Raw genomic sequence first — 21,004 nt, forward strand, 5'->3', positions numbered from 1 at the left:
CCTAGGTGACGCCTCCTCCCCAGCAGCTATCAACTGATCATAAATTCTGAAGGAAGGGCAGAGCTTTGTGAGCATCCCCTACTCTGTACTGGGATTTGGAGCATTCAAGGGAACTCAAGATACCCAGAGGGCAGCATTCGTCAACACCCTTTCCTCTCACCTTCTTTTCTACTTTCTTCCCTAATCTAATCTATGTGTCTAACCATCTAAAAGGTAGTTTGAGAGGCACATCACATCCCTGTACAAAAGCAACAACGGTAGCTTCTCTACGAGAGGAAGCGACTTTTAGAGTCATGGGCTTTTAACCAGTTTTACAGAACCAGAACAGAATTCTCACTGAGGAAAAGTCCTCAGATCCAACCAGAAGGCAGTCGTTGCCCCATGACATTGCTACCACTATTGCACTTGTGGGCAATCTTGCCTAGCATGTTGGTAGTTTAGCACACAGCACACACAGCCGAGGAAGAATGTTGACAATTTTCTTCCAGCAATTGGCATAGAACCTTCCAGCACCGTGAAAGCTAGTCAGGTGTCTTGGTTTGAGTGAGAATGGATCAAATATGCTCATATAGATTTGAATTCTTGGTCCAGAGTTGGTGGAACTGTTTGGGAAAGATTAGAAGGTGTGGTCTGGTTAGAGGAGGTGTGTCACTAGGAGAAGGTTTTGAGGTTTCAAAAAGCCCAAGTTCATTCTCAATTAGTGCTCTCGCTCGCGCTCTCTCTCTCTCTCTCTCTCTCTCTCTCTCTCTCTCTCTCTGTTGTTGTCATAAAATGTAAACTCTCAGCTATCCCCACCCCCACCACCATGCTCTCCACTCTCATGGAATCGCCCTCTGAAACTGTAATTAACCCTCAAATTAAATGCTTTTATAAGTTGTCTTGGTCATGATGTCTCTTCAGAGCAATAGAACAGTGATTAAGACACCAGGAGAGGAAGCTTCTAGCTCAGTCCCAGCTATATTCCTCTGTATCTTGCAACAAAAATATGTGACTCTTCAATACTAAGACATCTAGTTCTAGTAGGTAACCAAAAGCAATGGCAACATCCTGTATTGTTCAGGGGCCTTTAGGGCCTTCCTGGTCACAATTCACAGGGATGTAGCCCACATTTGGAAACTGGGATTTTCATTTAATAACAAATATGTCTGTACCCCATGTATGAGCCTGGTGCCATGGAGGCCATAAGAGGTGTCTTCTGCCTCCTAAGTAGTGAGATTACACTAGTATGATGCCATGGCCAGGCTTAAATAATACATTCTTTTTGTTGATATTTTATAAATTATTATTAATTTTTAAAGATAGAATCAAGTGGAGGGGTGAGGTTGCCATCCCACAGTCAAAAACTCTGACCCAAAAACAAACAAACAAACAAGCAAACAAACAAACAAGCCAGGCGTGGTGGTGCACACCCTGTAATCCCAGCACTTGGGAGGCAGAGGCAGGTGGAGTTCTGAGTTCGAGGCCAGCCTGGTCTACAAATTGAGTTCCAGGACAGCCAGGGCTATACAGAGAAACCCTGTCTCGAAAAACCAAAAAAACAAAAAAACAAAAAACCCAACTCTGACCCTGAATTGTTCTTGTCTGAAAGAACTGCAGGAACAAAAATGGAGAAGAGCCTGAGAAAAGAAGGTCCAGTGACAGGCCCAAACTGCGATCCAGCTCAGGGAGAGGACCCAAGGCCTGACACTACTACTGATGCTATGAAGTGCTCACAAACAAGGGCCTATCATGATGGCCCTCCAAAAGGCCCAACAAGCAACCTGTGACCCCTGTGGTTGAACTGGGGAAAAGCTGGAAGAAGCTGAGAAGGAGGGTAACTCTAGAGGAAGACTGGCAGTCTCAACTGACCTGGATCCCGAGATCTCTCAGACCCACCAAACAGGCAGCATACACCAGCTGATATGAGGCCCCTGACACATACAGCAGAGGACTGCCGGGTCTGGACTCAGTCAGAGAAGATGCACCTAACCCTCAAGAGACTGGGGGCCCCAGAGAGTGGGAAGATCTGGTGGGGAGGGAGGGTGTAGGTGGAGATATCCTCTTGGAGATGGCAGGGGTTGAGGGTGTGTGGAACAGTAAGAGGGTGGACTGGAAAGGGGATAAAGTCTGGATTGTAAAAAAAGATTAAAGAATAAGAAAAGGATAGCATAGAAAGTAACAAGTTTGAAATTTCCAAAAATTTAAATTTAAAAAAATATATACATAAAATAAATATATATTATACAGTGATCAATAAACACATCCGTTTATATATTTTACGGGAATTTGGAAGGCATTTAAACGGCTCCTTACAAAGGAGGGATGCCAGTGAAAAGGCTGAGGCCAAGCATGAGGGCACGCCTTTAACCTCAGTACTCTGCAGGCAGAGGCAGGAGGAGATCTGTAAGTTCAAAGTCAACCTGATCTACATAAGAGGTCCACAACAGATAGTAAGAACCTGTCTCAAAAAACAAAGGAGCTGGAGAAGTGGCTCAGTGGTTAAAAGCACTGCCTCCTCTTCCAGAGGACCCAGGTTCTATTCTTAATACCTGCATGCAGCTCACAACCATATGTAACTCCAGTTCTAGACAAGGTGATGCTTTCTTTTGTCCTCCACAGATACCAGGCACACATTTGATGCACATACATGCAGGCAGAACACCTATACACATAAAATAATAAAACTAAGAGCAAAAACAACCAAAGAAAAAGGGTAGAGAAAGTCTGATGTGAACAATATACAAGGCATTCTTAACCTCATTGGATTATCAGTGAGATGGATTTGAACACATGGTCGTACTGGATCTAAAGGCACTAGGTTCTAAGCCAAACTGGGAACAAAGAATAAAATGACAGAGATTTAAAGTGATCAGAAAAGAGCACAGACCTGTTGTCCAGCAGGATCCGCTTGTATATATCAATAGCTTCTTGGTAATGGGATCGCATGTAGTGGATTGAGGCCAAACTAAGCTGGTCTTCCTTGATATCCTGAAGATTCTGATGAAAGTTCATTAATTTCTTCTCATCATTAAACTACAATTGTGAGAAAAGACAGGCAGAAATTCACATTCAAGTGAGAGAGAATCACAGGTGATGGAGGCCTGAACACCGCTTTGGCCCTGCATCCCTGTTTTCTTCATCTCTTAGCTCCTTAACTTGTTGGGCCTGCTGTAGAGGAAGATGACAACATCTCTGAAGACAGAGCCTTGGGAACAGAAAGGCCACACATTACAGCTATGGTTTATTACTTATATCTCCACCCTATTTATTTTTCCCCTTCTTATGTTTTCTTTTCTCTCTTCTCTTTCTTTCTTCCTATTTCTTTGCCCTCACCCCTTGACAATTCTTTGCCTGAAATTAGGAAGTTTTAGTAAAAGTTTTAAAATTAAAATATAAATTCTGGGAAAGACCACAACAATTGAAATTAAGAACTAAGTACATGGATGGATTTAATACATGATTAGACATGGCTCCAAAAAAATTAGTAAGAAATTTCCTCAAAGAATAGAGAGAAATAGAAGTGTTTACTTGTGACACAATGAAACTGTTTGCATAGGTACATATTATTGAAGCCCTACAAGGAATGAACAACAACAGAACGAAAAGGGAAAACCCTCAACAACCAAAAAACCTTCAACATGTAAAGAACATAAGCTATAGAAACCTATCAAGTACTATTAAAAGTATACATAACAACAAGCTAACAGAGGGCAAACATGGAAATTTTTTAAAAAATCAATGCAAAAAGGATACAAGGAAAAAAAGAGATGGCATTTTGATCATCTGGGACAAATAAACAGAACAGTCAGATGGCAGTTACAGGCCCTTGTGTGGTGGTGTGTGCCTTTAACCCCAGCGGCTAGGAGGCTAAGGCAGGAAACTTATGTGTCTGAGGTCATCTTGAGCTGTGCAGTAAGTTTTAGGTTAGCCTGCACAACATAGCAAAATCACCTCTCAAAGCCAAGAGCAGAGCACATGAACAGCATGCACAAGGCCCTGGGTTTAATTCTTAACACTGTAAAATAATAGGAACAGTTAGGTTGTAAAATTTTTAAATGCATATATTTTTTTAAGTTTTTATTTTTTTGGTTTTTTGAGACAGGGTTTCTCTGTATAGCCCTGGCTGTCCTGGAACTCACTCTGTAGACCAGGCTGGCCTCGAACTCAGAAATCCACCTGCCTCTGCCTCCCGAGTGCTAGGATTAAAGGTGTGTGCCACCCCGCCCAGCTAAATGCATATATTTTTATATGCTACTTGTTTGTGACTTAATTAGCTTTCTATAAAACAATTTAGCAACATTAACAGAAATTTCCAGTTAAGTATTTCCACTGCTGTTGGCAAAGGGAAGAGAGGAAAATGCTTTTAAAGCGAGAAATGTGGAATGAGAACATGGTTACCTTGTGAGCCAGATGGAACAGTAGGCGGTTTTGGAGCCGGCTTTTTGGAGCTGGGGGAAAAAAAGAACCATGTTGTTTGATAAACATGGGGTTTTAAAATAACAGCTATCAATATGCACTGAAATTAGGCTGGAGAGATGGTTTAGTGGTTAAGAGCACTTCTGTTCTTGCAGAGGACTAGGTTCAGTTCCAAATTCACTCATGTGTTTACAACTGTTGTAACTCCAGTTCCAGGAGATCTGGTGCCCTCTTCTGGCCTCCAAGGGAGCACACAGGCAAAGCACTCACATAAATAAAAAATCTTGGGGGAAAAAGCTCAATGGTCTATGAAACTTAGTCCCTTGTCGGGATGAGATGAGTCTCAGGTGGACTGCCCCAATTCTAACCTAGCTCTACGTGTCTGCTAGAATAAACCATCTGGTCCCCACCTGCAGGGCTGCACAAGAGCGAGAAGGCAGCTAGCTGTTCTAAGTCCTGCTCTCCACTCCGACTTGTACCCTGACACTGCTGTGATGTCCTACAGCACAGCAGTGCACACGCACAGCCTGGTCTGCCTCTGCGCCGTGCACACCCTGAACCAAACACTGGTAAGAGTTCTTGCCACCTGAAAACACACATGCATCCACCCACATTTTGCCATTCACCCCAGGGATCTTTATCAATTCCTCCTGAAATCCCCCCTTCCAGAATTAAACTCCCACATTTTCCTAGATCCAAAATTATACTCTCATGTTTCCCTGGGATCTTCTACCCTAGTTAAGTGCCACCCTTAAACAGGCAGCTAAGAAAAAGGCTAAATCCCTTTCAAGTCCCAGTCTTATTTGTAGTCTTGTCAATTTTCCAATTCTGGACAACCAATTCTATATCTCTTTTCTAGAACAATATCATACATCAATGCATGAAGAAATGAAAAAGGCATGTGAGTAAAGAAATGAAGGTGGCTTCTGCACGCATCCTCCATGTGCCTACCAACTGTCTCAGTACACAGTCTTACAAACATGACAGGTAGTGTCCCAAGGGACCTGGTGATTGATTACATTTGGAAAACTTACACTAGTGTATATGAAAAATGGGGTACAAATTAAGAGTCATTTTAAGTTCCCCATTTTCCTTGAAAAATGGGTAAGTTTTATACATATAAACATGAATTCTACCCTGAAAATCAAAACAATTTATTTTGGTGGTGGTGGGAACAAGGTCTCTCTATGTATCCCTGACTGTCCTGGAACTCACTCTGTAGATCAGGCTGGCCTTGAACTCAGCCACCTGCCTCTGGTTGCAGAGTGCTGAGACTAAAGGCATGTGCCACCACACCCACCTTCCTTACAATATCTTTTTTTTTTTTTTTTTTTTTAAAGATTTATTTATTATATGTAAGTACACTGTAGCTGTCTTCAGACACTCCAGAAGAGGGAGCCAGATCTCGTTGCGGATGGTTGTGAGCCACCATGTGGTTGCTGGGATTTGAACTCCTGACCTTCGGAAGAGCAGTCGGGTGCTCTTACCCACTGAGCCATCTCACCAGCCCCCCCTTACAATATCTTAATCAATATTCCCTTGCCCACTTTCTCTAGGTTTCCTTAAGTCTCATTTGATTTGCTCTCTAATTCTCTTTCATCACAAGTCTGCTAATGACTGTTCATTGGCAACTCTGACGAGCAGCTTCTAAGGTGGGGAGTCCGCCAGCCTCTTCAGGTGGGGATCGTTAGGCTGGCGTCCAGGCTTCTCACTGTAAGCAATAAGTCCCACAGCAGAGTAGCCGAGCCAACGCTCCTAACCACTGCCCTCATCTGAGGGCCACCTGTGGCACCTTGTAAAGCCACCTTGCCCCATCTGATCCCAGCCAGGGACTAACTTTCACAGCTATTGAAGTTTATGAATAGCAAAGTTACTTTTCAGCTCTCATGCCTGAGGTTTAGTTCTGTAGTAGAGTACTACAAGTACAACAAGCATTTGGCCTTGGACTAAGTCTCCAGCACCCAGGAAAAAAAAAAGCAAAGACTGCAAGACTGGATTTAAAAATAAAGTTTCAACTGTAAGTTGAATTATCTATAAGACACACACATTAGAAGCAAAGATAAAAGTAGGTACAAAGCAAAGACTCACCATAAGACAGTAGGAATTACAGCAGTGAATGGGCCATTAAGTCAAAGTGATATATAAAAAGCTCACTTTACCTTTAAACCCAGCAGCTTCTGCTTGTTTATACATCCCAAGAAAAAAGTAGGTGCAGGCCAAGTTCACCCACACTTCTGGATTGCAATTTTCCTCCTTCGTTGCGTTTTCATATTCCTGAAACAGACATTTGGTGATGGTCGTGCTCGACAGTAAAGCAAGCGTCCATTCTCTAGGAAGGAGAGTTCTCTCTCTCAGAGTAGCTCACACTATGGGGCTCCTACATCCTCTCAGCCGTTATCTACAGGAAGAGGGTCCGCTCATGTGTGGTTCTACCCAGACAGGCCTCTTAGACACAGAATTTACACTTTGTTTCTTGTATGTAATATTTACACTTTGCATTTTCCTCATTTTTAAAATGTCTTACTTAGAAGCCTTCAGAAATTAAAACAACTGAAATATATTTAGCTAACTTAAAAAGACATGCAGCTCGAAAGAAAGAAAGAAACAAACAAACAAACAAAAAAGACATACAGATGGGACTTCTGGAGAAATGGCTAAGAACACTGACTGTTCTTGCAGAGGACCCAGGTTCGATTTTCAGCACCCACATGACTGCTTACACTCATCTGTAACTCCAGTTCCAAAAGACCCAATGTCCTCTTGGTCTCTACAGGTACCAGGCATGAACCTGGTTCACATACACACATGCAGGCAAAACACTCATACCTATGCACCTAAAATCAATCAATCAATCAATCAATCACTTTTTTCCTTTATTCCCCACCCCCTTCCCTTTCATTCCAGCCCCGCTGGCTCTGGCCCATAGGTTTTTTATTATTTGTTTTTCATTAAGGATGGTTGTGAGCCACCATGTGGTTGCTGGGATTTGAACTCATGACCTCTGGAAGAGCAGTCAGTGCTCTTAACTGCTGGGCCATCTCACCAGCCCCAATCAATTATTTTTAAATGACTGTGAAATGCAGAGGTATAGCTGAATAGTAGAATGCACACCTGATATGTGCCAGACCCTGAGTTCAGTCTCATTGGAATGCTAACATGTTACAGTCTCATTAGCATACATGTGAAAATGAAGGGCTAGTAAGATACAGACTCATATGTCAGACCATTTTATAAAGTTACTTTTGGATTGTATTTAAAATCATTTTATAATACTAACTTATATTATACATAAATGATACTATCAAATGTGTTAAATACTCATACAGTATATTAGAGTCCTATACCTAGTCATAGTTTTTGGGTTTTATACAAGTATTTTACTTTACACATTATATAGCAAAGTGAGAAGTTAAGCAGAAAATTTCTTTATAAATAACTGCCATTTACTTATTTATTTATTAATTTATTTTGAGGCAGGGTCTCTCTTTGTAGAACTGACTATGTAGAACTGACTATCCCGGAACTCAGTATCCTGAACTCAGAGTAAGGTCACTCTGTAGACCAGGCTGGCCTCTGCCTGCCTTGGCCTCCCAAGTACTGGAATTAAAGGTGTGCACCATCACTGCCTGGCTGTTATTTTTAAAAATTAACTTACAAACTAGCACACTTCCCTACAGGATTTTCATGGATAGTTTTAACTGACCCTCCCCGCCCCTCCTTCTTTAGGCTATCTCTGACTCCTCCCTGCATACCCTTCCAAACACTCCCAGCCACAGGTATTCCCTCCTCTAGTTTCACACTGAAGCAGAATAAGGTAGAAAAGACCAGTTATTAGATTCTGATACAGTGACTGATTTAGTGACTTATGTAGAGCACTGCTTGTGCTACCTATCTGCCAGCATGATTTCCTGTGCACAGCTGAAATAACTGGCTGTTGCCCTTAACAACCTGCTGCCTGCTGCTGACTGTCATTGCAGCTTCTGGCTTGCCTGCACCACTTCATGGTTTTAGAGTATGAAATGAGAGTATAACCTGGACCTGGGGCTGAAGCCCTTCAGGAGCTGTCTTGGCTTCAGTCCACCAGTGACAGCTCCTCTCGTCTACCCTCACTGGTATCAGAGTGCTTATTCCAAAAAGATTTCCAAACAATATTCCATGTGTTCAGTGACCTTCCCCACCCCTCCCTGAATCAGTGTGGTAAGAAGGATCAGTGGATGCCTGTATTAAAAGACATAGGGCTGGGGAAGGCAGATGGGGCAATTGCTTTCCTTTTACTTTGTTTCCTCCTGCATTGCTTGGCTGCTACCATGAGTATATACCATATAATGTCACTGTAAACACCGGTTGGATTTCCCCACTAACCTCCAAAGCTCTCTTGTAGTCACCCAGGTGAAAAGCACAGTATCCAATCCATAAGTTACTGTCGTCTTCTTGCTCCCCAACATGGCGCTTGAACTTCACATTCACATTAAAATTTCATGAAAAAAACAAAAACAAACACAATTTTATTAGTAAAAGCTTTGGGGTGTTGGGCTTGGCTTGGCTTGGTAAAGGTATGCTGAGTTACTGATAAACACACCGAATGCTAATAGAGGCTGGACAATACTCGAAGCTCAGCTAAGCCAGCACTGACAGGAATCGGCACAGTAATGTTCTAATTGGCATACAACTCCATCCCCCCCCCCCGCCCCCCAGATATTCCGGATTTTTTTTCTGTGTTTGTTAGCACCTTTCTCCAGAAAGTATGTGAGTTATCTAATAATTCTGGATGATGCTCAAAAGCTATATAAATAACCAAATAACCAACGGTTAGAGGCCTAGCAATGCTTCTAAGATCTTATGGCTGCTCCCTGTGCTAATGGGACTTAAATTCATGTCTGCCTCCAAAGCCCAGGCTCCCACCACTGGGCTCTGCTGCATCCAATCTCACACTTCCATCTTATTCTGTTCACATGTGCACACAACACAATATTAACAATTCATAAACCTTCTCTGAAGACAGGCCATGAAAGCATCCTGTTAGCCTAGTCAGGCTAACTTACAGACTAGAAGAGCTAAAGATGTCCAGAAGACAGCCTTTTGCGTCCATTATAAAAACTTAGGGGGCTGGAGAGATGGCTCAGTGGTTAAGAGCACTGACTGCTCTTCCAGAGGTCCTGAGTTCAATTCCCAGCAACCACATGGTGGCTCACAACCATCTGTAATGGGATCTGACACCCTCTTCTGGGGTATGTCTGAAGACAGTGACAGTGTACTCACATAAAATAAATAAATAAATCTTGAAAACAAAACAAAACAACCTTAGGAATTCCTCGGCTAATAATAAATAAATGTTATTGCAGAGAACAGAGCTGAGAATGATTCTCAGTTACCATGTGTCCTAGTTTCATTCATTCTACTGTGATAAAGACCCTGACTGAAACAACCTAGGGAGCTGGGCATGGGTGCTGGGCACAGGTGTAAATGCTTAGCTGGACATGGTGGAGCACATTCTTAATCCAAGCACTCTGGAGGCAGAAGTAGATGAATCTCATGAGTTCAAGACCTGCCTGGTCTACATAGTGAGTTTAAGGCCTGCTTAAACAGACATCTTGTCTCAAAGAAACAAAACCAAAACCCAGGGCTTCTTTGGGTGTAAAGTGAATTCCTTATACAGAGGTAATAGTGTATAGAATTGCAAGCAGGACAGCTTTCAAGTCCCTGCACAGACTTGCCTCAATACAAATGGCAACCAGGAATTATAGGCCAAATAAACCCTCAATGCCCCTAAGCTGTTTGTTTGTTTGTTTGTTTGTTTGTACTGTTTTTGGTTTGCTTTATTTTCATCTTTAATCAGCCCGGTACTTTTATTTTTAATTCTTGCTGCTCTTCAAGAGGACCCGAGTTCAGTTCCTAGAACCCTCATAAGGCAGCTCACAGCTTTATGTGACTCTAGGTCTAGGGCATCCAGTTCTTCTGGCCTCTGTGGGCACCTGCATTTGGGTGCACATACCCACATGCAGATACAAACTAGACATAAGTTTTTTTAATGTTTTAGTTTGAAAATGCAAGAGGAAATAAATGGGGATGGGAATGTTTGGAGGGGTATGCAGTAGGAAGTCAGAAGAGCGACTAGAAGAGGAGGGGAGGGGAGGGGCAATTAAAACTGTCAATGAAATGCTTTAGAGAAGTCTGCTAGTTTGTAAGCTAATTTTAAAAAGTAATGAGACAGCCAGGAAGTGGCAGTGCACGCCTTTAATCCCAGCACTCAGGAGGCAGAGGCAGGCAGATCTCTGAATGTGAGGCCAGCCTGGTCTACAGAGTGAGTTCCAGGCCAGCCAGGGCTATACAGAGAAACCCTGTCTTAAAAACAAACAACAACAAATAGACATGTACATGGTATTCAGTCCTCTGACTTGCACTGCTAGAAGGTCCTTCCAAGGCAACTCACCTACTGCCAAAGATGACAGCTGACACACGAGAGCTAAACAAGTGGACTCAATATCAAAGCACTAGCAAGACACATAGGGTTCTTCTTACATGTATGTTTCACTGAGAAACATGCATAAAACTAATCAAACAAGTAGTATGGACGGTTTCAGAGTTACATGACCGTAGATTCACATTAATGTGGCCGGTGGAAAATGTGATACAATAGGTTACAGCACAGGATAACTGGACCAGGCTGTCAAACTCTGCATCCCTTGGTGCACCCTGCACTCTTCTGTACCGAGTGCTTTCCACAAGCAGTTTCTCAAAGTTCAGCCTCCCAGGACAACTTTAGGTCAGAAGGATTTCTCAGACTACTTACCCAACATGCAGCTTCCTGTGCATCACTGCGGAGCTAGTGAATTCAAATCAGTAAAGCAATCGCCTAGAAACAGAAACAGCTAACTATCCTTGGTACTTCCAATGCATATTAAAAAGGGAGATTCATACCTAGCATTGGTTTAAAAAAAATGATCCTGCCATACAGACTTGAAATGCTTTATGGGTTTACAATAGTTTTAAACTGTAAATAGTAAAAATCACTTATTTGTTTTTACCAAAATGTAAATAGGAAGAAGTTACAAATCACCCAGTATTTATGGTAAATAATGTGTGAATTGACACTGTTAAATGTAATACTGTATTTTTAGGTTAGATTCACCATTTGTGGAACTAAAAAATAATAATTTTATGTGTACAAGTGTTTTGTCTTCATGTATGTCTATGCACCATATGTTTGTTGAAGGAAGCCAGAAGGCCTTGAATCTCCTAACATTTGAGTTACTAATGGCTGTGAGCAGGAACGTGAGTACTGGGAATTAAGGTCCTCTGGAAAAGCAGCCGGCACTTTTAAATGTCGCACCATCTCTCCAGTCCAAAATGTTTTGTATTTCATCAGGTTTATAGTTAACTTGGAGTCTGGAATATGCATCTGGCTATGTTTGTTTGGATTACCCATATTGTGCCCACCTGTCCCAATAGCATAGTAACCAGCATTCAACCCACCATCCACAAGACTGAGAAGTAAACTTTCCTTGGACATTACCTCCAATAGGGTAATAGCGCCAGTGAAATCTCTCTGCGAAAGTAGATCCTCTAGTTTTGGAATCTTCCTCCCTTTCTTCTTTCTTTTGTCAGTGTGCGGTGACTCCCCGCCCACAGCGGGTTTGGCCCTTGAAAGCATCTGTAAAACAAATAGCAAAGACTGTTCTATCAAAAGTCATTTTTAAACTGAGGGTAACAGCTCTCAGTCAGATCTACCTGTCACACCCTTACCATCAGATTCTTTTTTTATTGTGCATTTTAGTAAAAGGACCATTACCTACTACTGAAGGGGTACCGAATAGCTACTTCCAACAACTTTATCCATAAGAGACAAACACTCACGCAGCTTCTACTACCTAGGTCTTCCAAGATTCTTTTTTCCAGTTCACAGTCTAATATCAGGAAATGAAGAAGCAGGAGGTAACAGAGCATCGAGGTACATATATTTCTTCGCATCCCTCCCTATTCCCGGTGGAAACACTGGAGGGATAAAGGGATCGCCCTCTAGAGACGCACCTAGATTCTATCCAACAGTGCGTTGAGAACTCTAAACCCAGGTACAAACCTATTCAAAACCCCCCACCCTTACTATTCAGAGCCACTAACCATCTTGGCGTCGGTCCTGTGAGCCCCCGCTGCAGATAGTCTGCAAAGGCTGTGCTTCGGCGAGTTGCCACATCCACACAGCGAGCTCCGTCTCCACGGCAACGCCGCCAGGAGGCTGGTCCTTCTGAGAAAGGGCTCGCCCAAGACCAATGTCCTCAGCTTCTTGGTTCCTTGTGTTTCCGCAGCTGGAAGAGTAGGTGCTTCTCTCAAGGGAGCGGATCCTTGTTGTTTGTGCTGAGGATGAAAATGTGCTTGTGTCTCTGCTTAGGAATGCAGTTTAAGAAAAGGCGATTTAGAAGTACTATTACAACTAGGAAGTATATTTCAAACGCAAGTTTCTTGGGAAGGTAATTTTCAAGGACCACTTCCGTTTTGCCTAGGGTGAGAATGACAACAGCTCCGCTTGTCTCTTACTTTGTCTCTGTTTTCTGCTGGTACCTGCTGAACCAAAGGATAGTTTGGAGGCAGAAGTGATACCAAAATATTTCCTCGAGACAATGTTAACCCCAAAGATGGGAGGAGAAAGACCACCACCCCAAATCATCATGACCAAATTAATTAAAGCAAGCTTTTTTATTCGTGTACACGGACCGCTTCTCTCTAAGGCCAGTTTGGAGAGATCAGCATTGGATGTGAGGAAGACAGGTTTTTATAGATCATGGGGGTTGCGGGGGTGAAGTGGGGAAAACAGGAGGGAGAGGTGTTATAAGAGCAGAATATAACAATAACAAATTAGTCCTAACTACCTCCTGAAACAGTCATGGTTGCAAGGTGGGCATAACAACAGATAGCCATAACAAGGTAGTTATAAAACCTTCTGAAACAAAGGTAGAGTTGCAAGATGGTTCTAAACAACTTTTAGAAACAATGGCATGATTTGGCATTCTTGGAACGGTCAGTACAGAACCATTTGTAGTTAAGGCTATAGGTGAGGCATAGCTCAATCTGAGAAACAAAAGTTTAATCATAAGCAGGAATGAACCTAGTTTGTTTTTACTATAAGGTGACTTCTGTTTGGTTTGTTTTGGCTTTGATTTGCTTTTTGTTTTATTTTTCAAGATAGGATTTCTCTGTGTAATAGCCCTGGCTATCCTGGAACTCTCTTTGTAGACCAGGCTGGCTGGAACCCACAGAGATCTGCCTGACTCTGCCTCCCAAGTGCTCATGTTAAAGGCATGTGCCACCACACCCAGCTATAAATGGGCTTTTTAAGTCTAGGATGGAGGCAGGCTGGTTCTTCAACCCACCTATACACAATTAGAAACTATAAAAATGTGTGTACAATTAAAGCAAGAATGGAGTATTTACTCCAGAGCAGCATTAATTTAGTTGATATATATATATATATATATATATATATATATATAGTTTTGCTTTGTTTATATATACACATATATACGTATATATATGTGTGTGTATATATATGTATATGCGTGTGTGTGTATATATATATATGTATATATATATATATATATATATATATATATATATATATATATATATAGTTTTGCTTTGTTTTTCGAGACAGGGTTTCTCTGTATAGCCCTGGCTGTCCTGGAACTCACTTTGTAGACCAGGCTGGCCTTGAACTCAGAAATCCACCTGCCTCTGCCTCCTGAGTGCTGGGATTAAAGGCGTGTGCCACCACGCCCGGCTGCAAAAACTATTTTTAAATGATGGACTTGTGGAATGTTGGAGCTAAAAGAGACCTTAGAGGACATGCATGCAGTCAAACTTTCAGAGCAGATCCACTAAAGGCCTAAAATCTTAACAACTTGTACTTATATATACTATAAATGTATGAAAAGCATGGCATAGACTTCTCCAGCCTTTGCGTCTCTTCTCACATCTGCAATCTGTTGGTGAGTGAATGACTTTTGTCTGTATATATACACACACGCTTGTATATACACAAATTGATATGCAGAGGCAAATATATCCACTTTAGAGAGGCACAATTCGGCAAGCACTCCACTTAAAATTCCTTTGTTTCCAAATCTCAGAAATGGTCCTACTTTCAATAAAAATTTCAAAAAGATTTATTTTAGCTACCTTTTGTGGTGTGATATAGATGACAGATCCTTTAGTTGAAATAGTCAAATAATTACAAAATAATCTTTTAAAAGTACCACTCAGTAGACTTTAGTGTACCCTTTACCAGTCTTAAATCCCAAATCATCCCAAGAAGAAACCTTACAGTGGTGCTGGAGAGATGGCTCTGTCATTAAAAGCACTGACTGCTCTTCCAGAGGTCAATTTGCAGCAACTATATAGTAGCTCACAACCATCTATTATGTAATCTGATGCCCTATTCTGGTATGCAGGGTACATGCAGGTAAAGCACTCATATACATAAATAAATCTTTCCTTTAAAAGTCAAAGAAACCCTACAATGCACAGCAGAATTCATCATTTTGCATTCTCTAACCTCTGTCAACCACTCATCTGTTTTCTGTCCCTGTTTATTTTTACTATGCTGAACATTTCATAGAAATAAAACCATACAAAGAAGAACCATGTTTCAGATCTCCAAATATTGAAAATTGCAAAATTATTAGCTAAAATGTTTTATCATGCTTCTTATCCCCTCCCTTCCCACCTTCTCTCCACGAAAAAAAAAAAAAAAAGGTTTTATCATTCTACCTTGACAAATACAACAAAATGTAAAAGTTTGGGCCCCAATTTAGAAATATTGGAATTCTTTGATGGGTGTGGCAGAGCACAAAGGCACAAAGATCTAACCCCAATTCTCAGCCCTTAACCCTTCTGACCCCAAAGTGTAACCTGCTCTAAAAGGGCTTTGTGCATCACTGAGGACCCTTGAGGAACCAACAAATTCAAGCTCTAGGCACCCATTTATCCTAGAATTTGTTAGACTCTCACCCTTTAGGGTTTTTCAGACCCAGTGCAGAGCCCTACTCAGGCATGCAGACTAGACATTGCATGGGTAGAGATTCAGGATTCTAAGCATCATGCTATAAAGGAAGGAGTACAAGAACTCAGCCCTGTAGAGTCTAAGGAGTTTTGCAAACAGTGACAGTAGAACCCAGAGCAGAGGCCTCCCTTAGTATGAGCTAAAGTCCGTGTTACTGATAGCACTGAATGCCACCCTGTTGAATTTACTAAATCGGCTGAAATGACCCCTGATTTCCTAAAGGCTGTGGTATTGCTTTAAGTCTCCGCATCCTTGCAGACGCTGTTTGAGACATGTTGTGATTATAATGGACAGAAGATGGCCCTAAGTGTACTGGAGAAGTTATTTTTCACAACAACAGCTCTAAGGAGCACACCTGGTGTTATAAAAACGTGACAACAGCAGCACAGGAAAGCTTTTACTGGGGTGAGAGACAAAGTTAGGGCTGGCAGCTTTATTATGGTTGGGAGAAAACTGCAGTCTCTAAGGAGCTGTGATACATATCCAAGTTGTGGTGATGGTTTTAAGAATATGTAACGTTGCTCAAAACCATTGAAGTGTCCAGTTAAAGCCAGTACGAGTATATCTGTAAGCTGTAAACTGCATCCTGTGAAATCAGACTTTGATTGTTTAAATGGTGATCTAAATGGTTTCGAGTGCAAGGCAGTATTCTCCCTTTTTTCTAGATTTATTATATATATATATATATATATATATATATATATATATATATATATATATGAGTACACTGTAGCTGTGTACTCATACATACTAGAAGAAGGCATTGATCCCATTACAGATAGTTGTGAGCCACCATGTGATTGCTGGGAATTGAACTCAGAACCTCTGGAAGAGCAGCCAGGGCTCTTAACCACTAAGCCATCTCTCCAGCCCCTCAAGGCAGTATTCTTTCAAAGATGATTTATTTTGATTGTATGTGTGTGTGCCTGTGTTTATCTATGCAGGTGTCCACAGAAGCCAGAAGAGGGTGTTGCACTCCTTAGATCTGGGATTAAAGGCAGTTTTGAGCTGCCTGATATGTGTGCTGGGAACTAAACCCTGCTCCTCTACAAGAACAGCAAGTGCTCCTAACCACCGAGCCATTCTCCTGCTCTTCCACAGGGTGCTCTTGAAACTCTTATCTCGCCACTTTCACCTTGATGCATGCCTGCAGTCCTCAGAAGCCGCAGTGGAAATTATGTCTCTGTTCTTAACAGAACTATGAGCTATTGGGAGAATGTTAGAGTTTTGATCGGGCCTGGAAGGGAAGGGGGGGCTGAACTCACCATTAGAGTATGTGCCGAGCATGTGTGAGGCCCAGAGTTTGATCCCCAGCACAGAAAATAATAAGTTTGGACAATTCTCGGTAAGGTTGATTTTCCTTAAAAGGAAACAGGAAATCTCCTGAAAAGAAACCTCCACGTTTCCATGTAGAGCAGTGGTGGAGCACACCTATAATCCCAGCACCCAGAAGGTAGAGGCAGGTGATCTCTGTGAGTTTGAGGCCAGCTTGGTCTACAGAGGACAGCCAGGGCTACACAGTGAAACCGTATTTCAAAACAAACAAACAAACAACCCCAGCCAAACAAGAAAGAAATTTCCATGTTTCCACTACAGATACTTTTAACCAATTTAAGTGTTCTTAGCTTTTTCATTTTGTTCACTAGATTTATAAGTATTCGTCAAAACAAATGTTTGGGGCTGCGGAAATGGCTCAGTTGTTAAAGCCCTTGGCCCACAGAATAAGGACCCAAGTTTGGATCTCCAGTGCCCACATAAAGACATAGTGTAGTGGTTCACCTCTGTAATCCAAGTGCTCTGGAGGCAGAGAATGTCAGACCCCTACACCATCTAGATGACCTAGTGATCTCTGGGAAAGGAATAGAAGACAGGTATGCTGATGTCAGGGACAAATCTGTGGGGCTTATTGACTCCTTGTTTTTATATGGATTCTGGAGACTGGGCTCAGGTTGTGAGAACATTGCTTCTTTTTCTGGGCGAATTCCATCCCATCCTATGAACACGCACATTCTGCCTATGTTTTCATATTATTTAAAACTTACCTAGTAAGTTTTTAGAGCTTGGTGTTCCCATTAGCCTCACATTCAGTGACCTGGGGGTTTGCAGCACAGCATCCATCCTACTCTGCCTTGGGCTGGATTGAAGGAAGATGACAAACCATGAACAAGTTCCTAGATCAATGGTTCAAACCTGTTGGTTATGACCCCCTGAAGACACGTTTCCAATGATCTTAAGAACTGAGTCACAAGCTGGGTGGTGGTGGCGCACGCCTTTAATCCCAGCACTCGGGAGGCAGAAGCAGGTGGATTTCTGAGTTCGAGGCCAGCCTGGTCTACAAAGTGAGTTCCAGGACAACCAGGGCTACACAGAGAAACCCTGTTTCAAAAAAAAAAAAAAAGAACGAAGTCACTGCTCAATAGCCAAATTACAGTTATAAAGTAGCAATGATGATTTTATGCTTAGGGGTCAGCACAACATGAGGAACTGTATTAAAGGGTCACAGCATTAGGAAGGTTGAGAACCACTGTCCTAGATGTAGCATGCTACTGGCCCTGCCTTTGCCTGCAATTCTCATTTCTATTATGATTTTCTATACACCGGTTTTTATTTCATCACTACTTATTTTATCAATTGAAAGCACTGGTTTATGAGTTATCAAGAAAAGGCATGGGGCTGGAGAGACAGCTCAGTGGTTTAAGAGCACTGACTGATCTTCCACAGGTCCTGAGTTCAAATCCCAGCAACCACATGGTGGCTCACAACCATCTGTAATGGGATCTGATGCAATGTACAGTGTACACATATACATAAATTAAATAAATAATTATTTTTAAAAAGAAGGAAAGAAAGAAAGAAAGAAAGAAAGAAAGAAAGAAAGAAAGAAAGAAAGAAAGAAAGAAAGAAAGCAAGCAAGCTCCAGGCTCTGCCAATAGGCCCAAGTCCACAGAAGCAGCAAGAAGCCGCTGGAATATCACAAGAAGTTCTTTGGTGCATTTTTTTTTTCTCTACAAAGTCACAACTTATGAAGATCGGCAAAGAAGGCAAGGTGAACCAATGCCACAGCATCATCCACTGTCTGTTGGGTATGCACTTATACTCTTTTCAAACATCATGTGTCCTCTCAAGTGTCAGTGTATGGGTATGTGTAAATGAATTTTCCCAGGCAGCTTCCAAAAAATAAATAAATAAAAAATTTTAAAAACCCACCACAGTCTGCTTCCCCAAAACATCTTCTCAAAAGACAGTTTCCAGAAAAACATCACACGATACAACTGAGTCTCTAGAGAGAACAGAACTTTCTACTTTATACACCTCATAGGACCAGTGTGGATTTCTTAAGGAGTCATAATCAGTTTCCATTTTTCTAATCCTCGTTGTATGTCTGAGATCGAGACACTTGGATGTTGGACTCTTCCTGCATCTGATTCTGAAGGGTAAGAGCTAGTGTAGTATGGAAGCAAGTTGAATTATCTGACATAGTGACTGTACTATGGGGGGGAAGGGGTTTACATCCCCAAAGGTTGCTAAGGAAACTACTTTTCACTTGATCTTAGCCAAAAGGCCGAGAAGCGATATGGAAACTACTTTTCTAACATTATTCAAAGAGTATTATTTGTGTATTTCATTTGCTTTTCTTCTTAGAAAGATTTATTTTATTTTTAATTATGTGCATGTGTCTGTGTGTACGTGTATATGAATTGTAGATGCCCTCAGTGCCCACAAGAGGGCAGGGGTGCCCTGGAACTAGAGGTACAGGAAATTGTCAGCGGCCCAGAGTGGACACTGGGAAAAGAACTTCAGTTCTCCACAAGAGCACGAAGCCCTCTTAACTTCTGAGCCATTCCTCCAGTCCCAAGGGAATGATTTGTAAGCAGGTTAAAAGTCAAATATGTTTTCTCAACAGAGTTGTAAAGTGAATCTCTGAGGGGCATTTAGTCTAAGAGAGGGGAGTCCTAGGAACATATAGTTTTAGACCATGTTAGCCCCAAGCAAGCAGAGTATAATTGTTGTCCTTGATTGCAGTGTCTTTGGGGTGCATTATCTGGCCCTAAGTGGGCACAATTTGCGTATCATCTCTGACAAGGTGCCTTTTGGGAAACGTATTGTGTTAGGGGGGCATTTGTTCCCTATCAGTGGAATCTGAAGTCTCCTGGTTTTGTCAGTAGTAAAAGCAGATTGGACCTCCCCCCACCTCCAAAGGAGCCTCCTCTGAAGTGGAAACTTAATAGTTCTTTGGAGAGAATCCCATCTATGTTGTCAGGAAATCAGCAGTTCAGTTGACAGGTCAGCAGCAGCAGCTCAATCCATCTGCAAACTCTTCATGGATAAACCAGCAGTCTAGTTCAGTAGTGTCTGGATAGCAGCAGCAGTAGCATGACCCAGCAAGAGCAACCAGGACTCAGCCGAATTGGCAGCAGCAGTTCTGGGCTGTGCCTCTCTCAACAAAGGAAAGATCAGCGAAAGCATGAGGCCAAGAAGCGTTGCAGAGCTAGCTCTATCAGCAGCACTTCTCACAGTCCATTGAGTCCTATTTATTCTCCCTCTAAACATCACGAGTCCTCACACACAAGTCTTGCTTCACCACGTGTCTTGCCTTAGCATGTGAGTCTGTCTCAGCAAAACTCCATGTGAGTCTGCATCAGCTGACATCAGTCTGCCAATTGTCCTGAGTCCTAAGAAGCAGCAAGAAGCCATAGCATATCACCAGAGGTTTTTTGGTGAAGCAGTTCTCTCTATGAAATCCAATAAATGCAGCTCAACTAAACAATGTTAGGCAGACCAATACATGTGTATCACTAGCGAAGAATCTTTCATCACGTGTCCTTTCATGTGCTTGCTTTAGCATAGCATCCTCTCTCCTTTGTCTGCTTCAGTGAGACGGTCCTTCATGAGTCTGCCTTAGCCCTTCACCTGTGTCCACTTCAACAAAATGTTCACATGTCTTCCTTAGCAAAGCATCCTTTTAACACAACTGACTTTCCAAGGAACCCTTCCGTTTCCTCTTTACTCCCCCCTTTTCCATACTCCCCTTGTGTATCACAGTACCTCTTTATCTCAGAACAATGAAGTTCTGGGAAAAGAGGAATAAGTAGCTGTTTTTGTGACTGTTAGGGACAGGGTCAGAGCTCATCTCATGCCTGGAGAGCTGAAGCACCCTCACAGTTCCTATGGTAGAGCTGGGGAAAGCACAGCTAAGATCCACTTTACAGTGGTTCTTCCGGTTCTTGGAGTCACCAGTTGCCATTTTCCCAATCCTCATAGTAATTTGAGGTCACCGTACTTGGACTTTAAGCTCCTCCTTGCATCCATCTGACCCTGAAGGGTAAGAGCTGGTATAGTAGGGAAGCAAGTGGAAACATCTGAAAGAGTGACTGTACTATTATAGAGTGAGGGTACAGGAGAGATTGCTGCCCCTCTTAAATATCTAAGGCATGAAAACCTGTAGTACATATCTACTTAACCTCCCAGTGGGCCTTGCAGCCACTGGGATCTTAGCCATGACTGCAGACTATTGCTAGGAAGTAGCAGCTTAGGCCCAGGCATATGTCCCAAGGC

General features: G+C 42.2%; 1 protein-coding gene across 1 annotated transcript in view; it reads right to left on the bottom strand.

Annotated features, from left to right (window-relative positions):
• Positions 1-12,608, bottom strand: part of Ift56 (intraflagellar transport 56) — a 44,891-nt gene extending 32,283 nt beyond the window's left edge. Inside the window, exons 1-6 of the mRNA XM_021164800.3 lie at positions 12,514-12,608; positions 11,909-12,046; positions 8,758-8,850; positions 6,555-6,669; positions 4,378-4,427; positions 2,867-3,012 (exon numbers count right to left, since the gene is read on the bottom strand). Of these exons, the coding sequence (XP_021020459.1) occupies positions 2,867-3,012; positions 4,378-4,427; positions 6,555-6,669; positions 8,758-8,850; positions 11,909-12,046; positions 12,514-12,516 (545 nt within the window). The 5' untranslated portion in view covers positions 12,517-12,608. The remainder of the gene's footprint in view (positions 1-2,866; positions 3,013-4,377; positions 4,428-6,554; positions 6,670-8,757; positions 8,851-11,908; positions 12,047-12,513) is intronic.
• Between the last annotated feature and the right edge of the window lie 8,396 nt (positions 12,609-21,004).

Source organism: Mus caroli, unplaced genomic scaffold (assembly GCF_978045245.1).
Source record: "Mus caroli unplaced genomic scaffold, Mus_caroli_1 scaffold_7, whole genome shotgun sequence".
NCBI classification, from domain to species: Eukaryota; Metazoa; Chordata; class Mammalia; order Rodentia; family Muridae; genus Mus; species Mus caroli.